The sequence below is a fragment of the Eriocheir sinensis genome, chromosome 33 (genome assembly GCF_024679095.1).
Source record: "Eriocheir sinensis breed Jianghai 21 chromosome 33, ASM2467909v1, whole genome shotgun sequence".
Lineage (NCBI taxonomy): Eukaryota > Metazoa > Arthropoda > Malacostraca > Decapoda > Varunidae > Eriocheir > Eriocheir sinensis.
Genome location: NC_066541.1, coordinates 3,260,276 through 3,272,853, shown reverse-complemented (window position 1 = coordinate 3,272,853; position 12,578 = coordinate 3,260,276). Strand labels below are relative to the sequence as shown.

The 12,578-nt window shown below is 41.4% G+C and overlaps 1 protein-coding gene across 16 annotated transcripts in view; it reads right to left on the bottom strand.

Moving 5' to 3' along the window:
• The window catches only part of LOC127006556 (protein phosphatase 1 regulatory subunit 12B-like), a 162,392-nt gene that overhangs the window by 59,472 nt on the left and 90,342 nt on the right, over window positions 1-12,578 (bottom strand). For 7 of the 16 annotated variants that reach the window (XM_050876533.1, XM_050876538.1, XM_050876539.1 and 4 more), the window contains 7 exons: window positions 12,163-12,249; window positions 10,787-11,050; window positions 8,578-8,758; window positions 8,210-8,398; window positions 5,503-5,608; window positions 4,995-5,110; window positions 4,647-4,742 (listed from right to left, as the gene is read on the bottom strand). In XM_050876533.1, the coding sequence (XP_050732490.1) occupies window positions 4,647-4,742; window positions 4,995-5,110; window positions 5,503-5,608; window positions 8,210-8,398; window positions 8,578-8,758; window positions 10,787-11,050; window positions 12,163-12,249 (1,039 nt within the window). The remainder of the gene's footprint in view (window positions 1-4,646; window positions 4,743-4,994; window positions 5,111-5,502; window positions 5,609-8,209; window positions 8,399-8,577; window positions 8,759-10,786; window positions 11,051-12,162; window positions 12,250-12,578) is intronic. The other 9 variants (XM_050876540.1, XM_050876541.1, XM_050876546.1 and 6 more) reach the window with 5 other exon arrangements.

The following is a 12,578-nucleotide window of genomic DNA, read 5'->3' as shown; positions in this document are numbered from 1 at the left end:
TTCCATTTGTGACAGGGAGCAGGTGGTGGTGGTGGTGACGACCAAGGGAGTGTTTGAGATGGATAGCCCACCTGCACCCCACTTCAAGGTGTGTGTGTGTGTGTGTTTGTGTGTACGCGTTTGTGTGTGTGTGTGCACACGTAAGCATGTATGTGTGTGTGTGTGTGTGTGTGTGTGTGTGTGTGTGTGTGTGTGTGTGTGTGTGTGTGTGTGTGTGTGTGTGTGTGTGTGTGTGTGTGTGTGTGTGTGTGTGCGTTTGTGTGTGTGTGTGTGTGTGTGTGTGTGTGTGTGTGTGTGTGTGTGAGAGAGAGTTCACAGCAAGTACTAACTGCTCTATCTCTGCTCCCACCTACAGGCCACTTCAAGACGGTGCAGTGGAGAGCTGAGCCCCAACATCCCCACCACCTGTGCTCCACAACACACTGGCAGCCCATAAAGCCCTGCCACTGCTAACCCACATGCTACTAGGCAAAGGAACTTTATACATGCTTTTGTGTATGGAGATCATTTTAGAGATCTTTTTTTGTGACTGTGGCGCTTGCATCATCACAAATTTTATCTGAATCTTCTTCTAGCTATTATATTGTCCAAATATCATGCCTTTACATATGAGTGCTTTTGGTTGTCCTAATTTTTCTAGAAATAATTCATTTGTTGTTACTTTATTACCGATGAATAAAAGCATTATCAACTTTTATTTTTCAGACCCACACACACACGTATGCACACAAGGACGCACACACCTGAATGGCAAAACAGACCAACACACACCCTTGGACCCTTCCTTGGTACACCAGTAACACCACTCCACTTCAAATAATGGATTGTCTATTTCCTAGTTCCTCCTACACAAAAAGGGCTGTAACTCAGCTTTAGACACAATGACAATAAAACAACAATCCCACATTACTTTATGGCCCTGTATCATCGGGTATAACCAGTGATGGAATCCCAAGTATTCAAAAGATGATTTATGATGACAGTGGGCAAACAAAGAATGAAAATGGAGGATGAATAGACACGATGACTTAAGTTTTTTGAGGAGAATGAATCTCCTCCCCTTAGTGACACTATTCAGAGTAACTCATCAATTTTGGCTGGCACGTCCAGTTATGCTCTTGCTTTTACATGTATGGTACTCAAGTACTGTTGCTTTAAAGTTAATAATATATAAAAAGGAACATTTTTCAATCCAGTAAAGAACAGTCAACTTGGTAGTCTCTGAACTCAATACTAACAAACTTCTAACACTACACGGAGGAGACAGCAGCCTCCTATGAAATCTGAGGATAAATATATTTATATATATATAAATATATATATATATATATATATAGATATATTTATATATATATATATATATATATATATATATATATATATATATATATATATATATATATATATATATATATATATATATATATATATATATATATATATATATATATATATATATATATATATATATATATATATATATATATATATATATATATATATATATATATATATATATATATATATATATATATAAAAATAAAAGTTTACCTATGCTTTTTGGGTTATAAAACACGAAAATAGTTTTAAAGTTTGTTATATTGTGTCCTTATTGATACAATTAGTACTTTGTCATGTTCCCTCGAGTTTTGAGCACCTGTTTGATCCTCTTTGGCATAGATATTGCTAAATTTTAGTATGAGACGTCCATTGTCACCCACATCTTCTTCAGGGCCTCCTTCAGGGGACGATTGATGTGGGCGCGACTTGGCTAGGTCGTTTTTCATCTTGTTCCAGGCGTTCTCAATGGGGTTTAAGTCAGGGGAGTTACCTGGCCAGTCCAAAACCTTGATGTTTTGCTCATCAAGGAATTTTTTGACTGCTCGAGACCTGTGTGCCGGGGCTCCGTCGTGCATGAAAAATTCCGTACCCTGAATTTGATATGCGGGGAGCAGGTGTTCCTTCAAAACATCGATGTAATTGGCTCCCTTCATGGTTACATTCTTTGGGAGGTAGAGACCTCTCCTGCCAATCTTCCCACTGAAACAGGCCCATACCATTACGCTATCTGGGTGTTTAACTGTCTTGACCGTGTAGTGGGTGTCATATCTGCTCACGGTGCTGGGCCGCCTCACCAACTTTGAGCCACCCCTGACGAGCTGAAACGTGCTCTCGTCACTCCACATCACACTTTTCCATTGCTCAGGTGTCCAGTCACGGTATTTCTTGGCAAACAGCAGTCTCTTCTTCCTCATGGTGTCTGTGAGAAGCGGCTTCTTGGCAGCACGGCGGCAGGGCAGGCCTAGGTCTTTTTGCAGGCGGTGTTGTAACGTACGGACAGCGACATCTTGGAGCAGGTCTGGGTGTTTTTTCTTCAATTCTGCTGCTGTAATGGATGGATTTTGCTTCACCTCTCTCACCAACATCTTGTCAGTCCTCTCTGAAGTCTTTCTCTTGCGCCCACATCCCAGTTTGCGAGGTGGTGCCTTCCCGGTAGGCAGGGACGCAGCAGACTTTTTAAGCTTGAAGAGGGACACTCTGCTGACATTTAATTTGGCAGCAACGTGCTTCATCGGCATTCCCTGCTCTATTAGGGCAAGGGCCCGGGCCTTTTCTTCCATTGTAAGCTTCTTCCGACCCATTTTGATGCTGTGGTAGTGTTTGGTTTGGTTTTGTGTTTGGCACGTGGACGGGAAAGTGAGGGCCCGTGGAGCAGTGCATCATGCTTCAGATCTGAGAGCGCACTAACTCACTCATGTGTCAGGGAGACTGAGGGAGTGGTGGGTGAGGTGGAGGTGGGGGAGCACGCGTCATACCACGCTCCTCCCGCCACTCACATCGCGGGTACTTCAAATACAAAGTGGCCTTGAATTATGCGTTAACTTTATTTTTATGCTTCAGGGTAAACTTTATTTTTATTGTATATATATATATATATATATATATATATATATATATATATATATATATATATATATAGATAGATATATATATATATAGATATATATATATATATATGAGCAAATCTCCCCTGGTTTGGCCGTTGGGTTACACTCTAGTATTTGCCAACAATTTTTTTTTACAAAATTACTTAAAATTTTGCTCAAGCATCTGGTAAATGTACCATCAATATTGTATAAATTGAAGCTATCTAGTCTTTCCACGAGTCTGTACTCTTAACAGACAACTGACAATATATAGTCATCGTCAAGTGGCCTAAGACTACCCACGTGCTGTCCTGATGACCAGCAATTAACCCGGACACTAGCAAAACTCTCTAAAGAGGATCAAATAGAGCTCCAGGAAACAGCATGAGCCAAGTGTGAATGGCACCAGTATAAAATAAAAAAACATTTGCCTGTACCATTAAAGAGCTGGGGGCCAACCAACAGGCCCCATCATGAAAGCTTACCAGCACTAAGGTAAAGGTAAAGTTTGGGGCACACACTATAGCTGTGAGTGGCATCGGTGCTCATCTCCGTCGCATTAGCCCTTGAGCCTGTGGTGGGTAAGACCACAATACTGTGGGACACGGCCAGTGTGATATCCAGGTTACCACAGTTTATCTTCCTCAGGTTTCCCCAGGTACCCATTTAATAACCAGCCCAATAGAGGATGAACAGCTGGGTGAGCTGCAAGCCGACTGCCCAGGCCATGATTCAATCCCAACCCTGCAAGTTCATAGCTAAGCATGCAACCACTGTACCACGTAGGTGCGCACACACACACACACACACACACACACACACACACACACACACACACAAAAAAAAAACCAAAAAAAAAAATCCACAATATACAAATACAAATCATTGAGCTCAGACACTCATTCAAATTATCCTTTCAGTCACCGGTTGCATTACAAGGCAGCAAAGTTGCAACATATAGCTTTTTCACAGCTTAGATAAATATAGCTGACGAATATGACTAAAAACTAGGCAAAAAGACAAGTTGTTAGTTCACATAAACTCCCTCTCACTGGCACAACCACAAACCAGAGACTTCTTGAGCCTCAGTTTGAGGAGTTATGTTTTCACTCATTCATTCACTAAAGTCACTGGGTTAGATTCTATGAACATGCACAAAAACTACTTTCGTGCAGGTGTCGCAAAGTAAAGAAAACTACTTTAGCATTTTACCAGAAAGTTAAAATGCTACAAAAGAATAAAAATAAGTACCAGAGAAAGAAAAGAAACTACCAGCTACACAAAAATGAAAACTTGAGAAAGAAACAAACTAAACATTTCTAAAAAAGATGGGAGCTGTAGTGGCAAGAAAGTAAATGAAAAAAAAAGATAAGGTAACTTGTATTTACAGTAAAATTAACCAAACAACTAAATAAATGAGAAAAAAAAATTCTGATTGGCAAGCTATAAAAAAAAAATAAATAAATAAAAAAAAAAAAAAAAAAAAAAAAAAAGATGCAAACCCAATGATACAGTGGAAGAACCTTTAAGGAGAGCAACACAAACAATATCCACTTCCAACAAAAACTCAATGCAACAGAAAATATCCAAACTAAAACAAAGGCTAAGCAGTTCTCTGCCATGAGCAGAAAACATGAAAGCAAAGGCAAGCAGGACTAGGGTGCCAGGTTGTTATGGAGTGGCACTGCAAGGCGCTGTGTGGGGAGGCAGCTTACTCACCGTTTCAGCCTCCTCCTCATCATCATCGCTGCCTTCCTCGCCCTGCCGCTGCTGCTGTTCGGCAGAGCGCTGGGCCCTCTTCTCAGGGTCTATCTCCTGGGGTCCGAGAGGCAAGCGATGTAGAGGCAAAAAATCAAAACAAACCCCAACAGAAAAAATTAAAAACAAACTCAAAATGCACCCAGGCAAGTATAGGGTATGGGTGAAATGGGTGTGTGGGGGTAGAAAAAAGAAGCAAGCTAATGTGAATCATGTTGAACAGAAAAATCAGGCTTGGTGGAGGAAAAAATCTAGTTGAAAAGCTGGTGAATCAACAAGAGTAAGGAGGCAACGCCATGCAACACTTACGTCCATGTTGACCTGGACCTTCCCTGTGGAGCGCCGCTTGGGCTTTTTCCGCCGCTGGATGGCTGCCTGCGTGCCCTCGCGAGTCTGGGAGTTGCGCTCACTCTCCTTCTCCTCATCTGTGAAGTACACATTAGGGTGGATGAGAAAAATAAGGATGGGCAGAAGACACAGCACAGGATGGGTTATGTCAAACAGATATAAGACGGGAAGTAAATGGGAAGAGTAAAGAGTTAATGAAAGTTTGGGTAACGAAGGATGAAAATATTATCAATAGCAAAACGAAAAGAGTATTAGGAATTCAGTGATAAGTTTATGAAGAGGGAAGTACAACCTCATAAGAGAAAAGCTGAAAGGGGTTGAATAAATATGAAAGAGCAATATTATTAAAAGGAAGACATAATATTATACAAGACAAAGGAAAAATATGGGTCAATGGTGGCATTAGGAAGGAAGTAGCATTATAGAGGAAATAAACAAAAAGTGGCAACATTCAGAAGTGCTGCCTCACCTTTCTCCTCCGTATTTTTTTTCCGCAGCTGTACTGTGAAGGTGGGCGTGTCTGCATCATTCTCCACCTCAGGCTTGTCTTTTGATCGCACATTCTCCAGGGAAAACTGAGGAATACAAGATACAGAACTTTCATGAATACCTTTAGGAGCTGAGGAGCCACTAGTTTGGGATCCTAGGTGCATTTTTTTACATTAGAGCAAAAAATATGAACTAATGTGAGAAAAAAATCACTGGTTTAGACACCATATATAACTCTAGTGCACCACAGATTTATCAGCTTCCTTGGTCCCAAAGGTTTATTAGATTAACCATTTATCAGATCAGCCAAGGTCACACAATAATGTCATGAGACTCTTAGTGAATGTCGCTGCCACACTAAACCCAGTAGCTGTACCTGCCTTAACCATCATCTTCTTATCATCACCAAGCCTTCCCATCCTTCACACTATCCTCTATTTACTATTATTCTTGACTTCCTCTACATAATGAACTATGACATATCACGGTCATACCTCAGTTTACAAGTTTAATTCGTTCTGTAATTTTGCTCGCACACCAAAACACTCGTAAACCAAAATGAATTTCCTCTTTAAAATTGATGTAAATTCCATTAATGCGTCCCATATCTCAAAAAAATATTTATAAAAAAATAATTTTACATATTATATTATCCAGAATTAAAGTAATTTTACTAAAAAATAGCAATGATAAATAACATAAAACACAAATCAATGTTTTACGGTTGTTATGGAGATTCCTGCAACTGGTAACTATGCTCAAGGTGTAGGCTTTGCCCCGGGATTTTGCAGCTGCAGTTTCCCTATTCTCGAGGCACCAGAACTATGTTCAACCACCAGCGTGAAGATAACCCAACGTATTGTTTGAGATGGAGGGTGAACAGGAGTCAGTCACATCCAGGAAAGCATACAAGCTGCCAAGGTTCCTGTTGCGAGCGTAAGATCCAGCGTTCCTGTTTTTTTCTTTGCAGCACCATCCCTTTTAAGGAATGGGTTGCAACCCTAAAATTTCTCCAGCCTGCCATGACTGACAGCCACTGCTCGTGAAGGCAGGAGGAAGGGGAGGGACATTACAGCGTGTATTTTACACGTATTTCAGGACGACCCCTGACAAACAATTTTTTGGACTGGTTTGTGGTTCACTGAAATATGCGTTCACTGCAGTTTTAAAATACTGAATTTTATCTGCTTAACCATTCAAACAGACAAATAGGGAACAAATGGTGTTCCGTGTTTGAAGGAAACGGTGGCAAGTTGGCGACCCTAGTCTCAGTCTGAGTTGTAAACTTGTAGAAGTAACATCCGTGCACTCGTGTCCGATTGCATTTGTGCTCTGGTGTGCAATCTTAAGTGTTTTCAGCACTACAGTGTGCGTTCTTTGTGCTTTGGCAATGTCCCCCAGAAAGATGGTTAACCCTTTCCATATGGTGACGCAGATGTCGGCGTCACAGTATAGAAAGGGTTAAGAGGAAATGGAAGAGGATTAATCCTCTTCTAAGGACCGCTTTCACAGTCACTTCGTTTGTTTTGATCGTTACCAATGGCAGCGATCGACGCTATAGTTTTCCACGTGAAACTGGCCTATGAGGTAGTGGTGGCTGCAGAGGAAGTGAGAGGTGTTGAGAGTGTGGGGCAAGGTGCGGGGCTAGGCTAACCCCGCAGCCGCCACTACCCCATCGACCAGTTTTACATAGAAATATTATAGCGGCCATAACAGCCATTGGTAACGATCAAAACAAACAAAACGACTGAAAGCGGCCCTAAACCTCTTAATCCTCTTCTAAACCTCTGAATCCTCTTCCATTTCCTCTTAAGAAGTTTAGAAGAGAATTAAGAGGAAATGGAAAAGGATTAAGAGATTTAGAAGAGGATTAACCCTTTCCATACGATGACGCCGACGTCGGCGTCACCGTATTGAAGGGGTTAACCCTTTCAATACGGTGATGCAGGCAGAATGGATATCAAGATGTTAGAATCTGTACAGAAGAGGATGACAAAAATTATTCAAGGGGTGAGAATCTTGCCGTTTGAGGATAGATTGAAGCATTTAAATCTACACTCTCTAGAAAGGCGAAGGTTACAGAGACTTGATTGAGGTCTGTAAATGGATGAAGGGCTTCAACAAGGGGGATGTTAATCGGGTTTTGGTTGTAAAAGAGCAAGGTACAACACGTAGCAATGTTGTGGGTGCCAATACTATAGATACATTCAAGAAGAGGTTGGATAAATTCATGGATAGTGAGGTTAGGTTTACAGGAGCCATCTTCTGCATGACATTCCTCTACTTAGTGAATAGTTAGCCTCTGGAATATCACTTCCTTTCCATACTTAGAATTACCTACAGCTTGGCTGGCTGGCTGATTGAAAATCTTTGCAGCCTCTTTCTTGTTATGAATGATGCTACCACAAGGATTCAATGAGAGAAATAAGCTGAGAATCTCCCAAAATTGAGGGATCACCACCAAGCTGTGTTATTTGAATAATCCAAGTGAGTGCATGCTACACATAACGCCATCTGTGGCCACCCAGTAAACTAGTTTGGCAGCCTTTCATAATTTTGTCTGGCCTAAAGGAGGTGCCAGACTACCCATTGCTGGTAAATTGGTGATAAGCGTGTACAGAGAAAGGAAAAAAGGTAAAACTAAGTAGAATGTCTTGCATCAACCCAGCTTCCTCTCAGGCACACACCCTGTTCTTATCCGTGTCATCCACCTTGAGCCGCCATGACGGACGCCGCTCCTCATCATCCGCTTTGGTGGGTGAGTCAGGCTTTGGCTTGTTGGGTGAGGTGGGTGAGGTGGTGGTGGTGGTAGTGGTGGCAGTTGTGGTGGTGGCAGTAGTGGTGGAGGATGTCTCCTTGGACTCTGGACTAGATGACTGCCAAGGAAAACATGAATAGGTTTAATTTTTTATTCTGCTGTTTAAAATTTCCATTTGACTAAATTCTGAAAAAGACTATTTTAAAGATGACTTCTGTTTCTGTTAAAATATTGCCTTATCTTGATTGGTCTTAACTAAATCTTTGAAAGTCACTTTTTGGGTAATATAATGCTCACAGTGGCTTGCTGCTGCTGCTGCTTGTTCTTCATGAGCTGCTCGGCAGACTTGAGGTCCTCCAGCGTGACGCCCTGGGTGGAGCGTCGGGTGGAGCGCACCATCTTGGCGTGGGCTTTCCTCTGTGTCTCGCTCTCTTCATCCCGACTCGGAGGCATGAATGACCTGGACGAATGCAACAAGCTACACGTCAGGTCATACAGCGCTCCCACAGCCCTCTGCATGACCACAACCAACCACCCCACAGACTGACTGAGCCTCATGCCCCACACGCCACACACTCAGTTGCTGCTCTCAACACTAAGTCTTGCTAACAGATACTCTCAACTAAACACTTCAAAATAACATCCATTCATGTATCAACAGTGTTCTCACTCAAACATAATGAGTTTTGAGACCCGTTTTGAAATTTTTCTACAAATTATGCATACATAAATTTCCTGGATACAGGAAACAAGAATGAATCTAAATTCAAAATTTAAAAACAAAATTTTTTTTTTAAATACAGAATGCAGTAAGTTTGTTTGATACGAGTGAATGTGTAGGAGACTTCTTTGGCCACTCATTTCTGAAAACTTTTTAGGATTGTTTGCTAAAAAAATTTACTCAATAAAACAAGAAAACAAAGTGCTGATAATGTAGTGAGGCTGACAGTCTGGGGAGTGGCTGGGCAGAACTGTTAGCACACAGACACAGGCAGAGTACAAACAATGGAATGAGTGAGTGGGGACCAACCAAGGCTAGAGGAGCCTCATCTACAGGAAATACTACCGCACATATTAACACAATGCTCAGAGGATACACACTACCGCACTTATTAACACAATGCTCAAAGAATTCACAGAGAGGCAGAGAGCTTGTTGGGGTCTCTCCCAAATGCCCCGCTGTTTTATAAAAAACTTTCGACCAATTGTATGTTTGTGGGAAGGTCAAATGGTTGAGAAAAATAGAAGCCATTCAGCTAAAAGCCATTTCCTGACTGTTACTGCCAAAATGTTGCTAAGATAATTTATATCCTTTTAGGAGTGGAAAGTATTGATTAACGACAAAGAAGTCAAAGATTGTAAGAAAACATATTTACATTTATGAAACATCGAGAAAAATGTGAGGCATAACTGATAGCCACAGCTACAGCATCATCATCATCATGACCTCATTTTGTACAGCAAGCAAGGTGGGATGATCACCGACTCAAGGAACAAAAGACAATCATAATAAGAGATGAAGAAATACCCAAAGGAAATGGTCACATCTCCAGTCACACACACACACACACACACACACAGATTGGTCGGCCAAGCTCCGATTGCTCTCTTTGGGAGAGTACTAGCTGGTGATCATGTGCTATATTACACACACACGCACACACAGATTGGTCCTCTGAGCTCCAACTGATTTCTTTAGGAAGGTACTAACTGGTTATCATGTGCTATATTACACACACACACACACACACACACACACACACACACACACACACACACACACACACACACACACACAGCCATCCATTCGACAATACAAGTATGTTTGGATTTACCAAACCTGGACAGGCACACAGAAAAAATGGTTCTGATAGTGGCCTCTTCAAGAAAAACAAGTTAAAAGAAGTTCTAACAGCCACACCTCACTCTAACCCTCACATACTGTAAGAACACACAAGGCTGTAAAAAAATAAAAAAATAAAAAAATAAAAAAATAAAATAAAAAGCGCAATGGGGTTACCACCTGCCATCAGCAAACCCAATGAAACACATTAGCATACCTGCGTTATATTCAATACTATATCAATATTCAGAAAACAACAACAATGACAAAACACACACACACACACACACACACACACACACTTTAGTGCAATTGCCTGAAGAAGAAAGAAAAAAAGGTAAAGTATTGCTTGTACAAAATCATCACTTCACCAACTCAGTCTTGACATGTTTGGTGTGTTGCATATACTGAAAGCTTTAATTTATAGAACACACAATCAGTATCACTGCCATTTACTGCCATTAATATGTTGTTATGACTATTAATGATTAGTATTACTTTATTAATGGGTGAAGAAACACCAAACAACATGCCAGTTAGTAGGGTCAAGTCATGTGAGGTGAGTTGGTTTAGAGTACGTCAGGATGAGACACACAAATAAGAAAATTTAGAAAACGCAGGTGCATGTCATTCTCATTCCTGTAGTGAGGCAAGCGTACGCACTTGAAGAAATTCTTTATGACACCCCCGGGACTCATTTTGGCTGTTGGCGCTGGGGGCTGGGCAGAGGGTGGGGTTTGGGGTGGGGCTGGAGGTGGGGTTGGGGGTTTGGTAGTGGTAGTGGCAATAGGGGGTGAGGGGGATGGTGATGGGGAGGGTTGTTTGGTAGAAGCAGGGGGGGTGGAGTTGGGAAGGGATGGGGCTGTCTTGGGAGGGGGAGGAAGGGTGCTCAGTCCCCCGTTGGTGGTCAGAGTGGTCACGTTGTTGCTGCAAAAGATTGATGTCCCCTTGAGAACACTGAATGCTGCAGCCTTCACCACTCTCAGCAGCCACAAGGCTCTAACACTAAACCTGTTGTCTATGCTTATCAACTCAAATCCTATTTAGGGGGACTCATCCCTCAGTGCTTCAACATTCAGAGTTGCATTATTTACTTTTTGCTTCACAGGGGAAAGCTCTGCCCTTAAATATTTTACACTGAAGAGAATCCATTCCTCATTCCTTAAAACTAAGTCTTTCCAAGCCATGTTCACATGAATGACTACTATCTTCATTATATAACATGATGGATAAGCTCCAGCCATCAGAGTGATGAGTCTGGCAGACTGGAGGGCAGATTGTCGGGAGGTTCCATGACTGCAGTTCACTCATTCCAGTCAAATAGATATTTATATTGCTCTAAAGTGCATGTTTGCTTTGGAGAAGATTAATTTTTGTTTATCATTTATATCCATTTAAATTAAAGAGCATATTGTCATTTATAATTTAGACAACAAAAACAAAGAGAGTAAGACTTTCCAGCACCATCCTTGCTATACAACCATTGGCATGGATCAGGCACGAAGGAAGCAGGGAGGGAAGAAGCTGACCAACCACAAGTGTGAGGGAGGGGAGGAACACTAATCATCCACCTGTTAGCCAGTCACATGCCTTGCAAGGAAATGGAAGGGAGCTTATCCACCAAGTTTATCAGAACAGACTAAGATAATGGTGCCTCAAAGAGTATAAAATGCCTGTTTCAAAAGACAAATTTTGCTTGAATTTTCAGGGAACTGTATGATATTTTTATTAATATTAATCCCTGACAACCTTATTATTAAAACTTTCCAATGTTCAACTAGGATCTCATACAAGGGATTTAGCTAGAGGTGACACCACACCCAAGTCTCTCATCAAGCAAATAATATTTCATGGCCAAACCCAGAGGGGAAGATGTTAAATATATACATAACAACCTTTTGTTGGAGACAGTACATAAACCTAAATCCCAGCATTAAATAGGTTACTTTTAAGCCAGATAAACATCCCATACTCTCCCACCACCTGCAACCACCTCAGTGTTCACACTCAAGAGGTCCAAACCCAAAATGTGTCCTCACCTTCCTTTGGAGCGTGTGGTGGGCGAGGTGTTGGTGGTGAGAACGGCGCCACTGGACACGTGGGGCTCCATGCTGTCCATGTGGTTCCTGGGGGGAGGACAACACCATGTCACTTGACAGCCATTCCGCTTCAAGATGTGAAGGGCTACCACAGTGTAAATTTACACTTGGAAATGGCAAAGTTGGAAAGAAGTTGACTGATTACAATAAAGTTTTTAAATATTTTCAGAGATGAAATGACAATTAAGAGAATGGTGAAAGAAAGTTACATATAAATGTTAGCTAGCACAACCCTACTCAATCCTTTCACCTATTATTTAATACATCAAAGTTTTCAAATACATAAGGAAAACAAAGCTAACTTTGTGTAAGAGTAGTGCAGCTGTTGGATGAGTCACAAAACAGAATTAACAAGC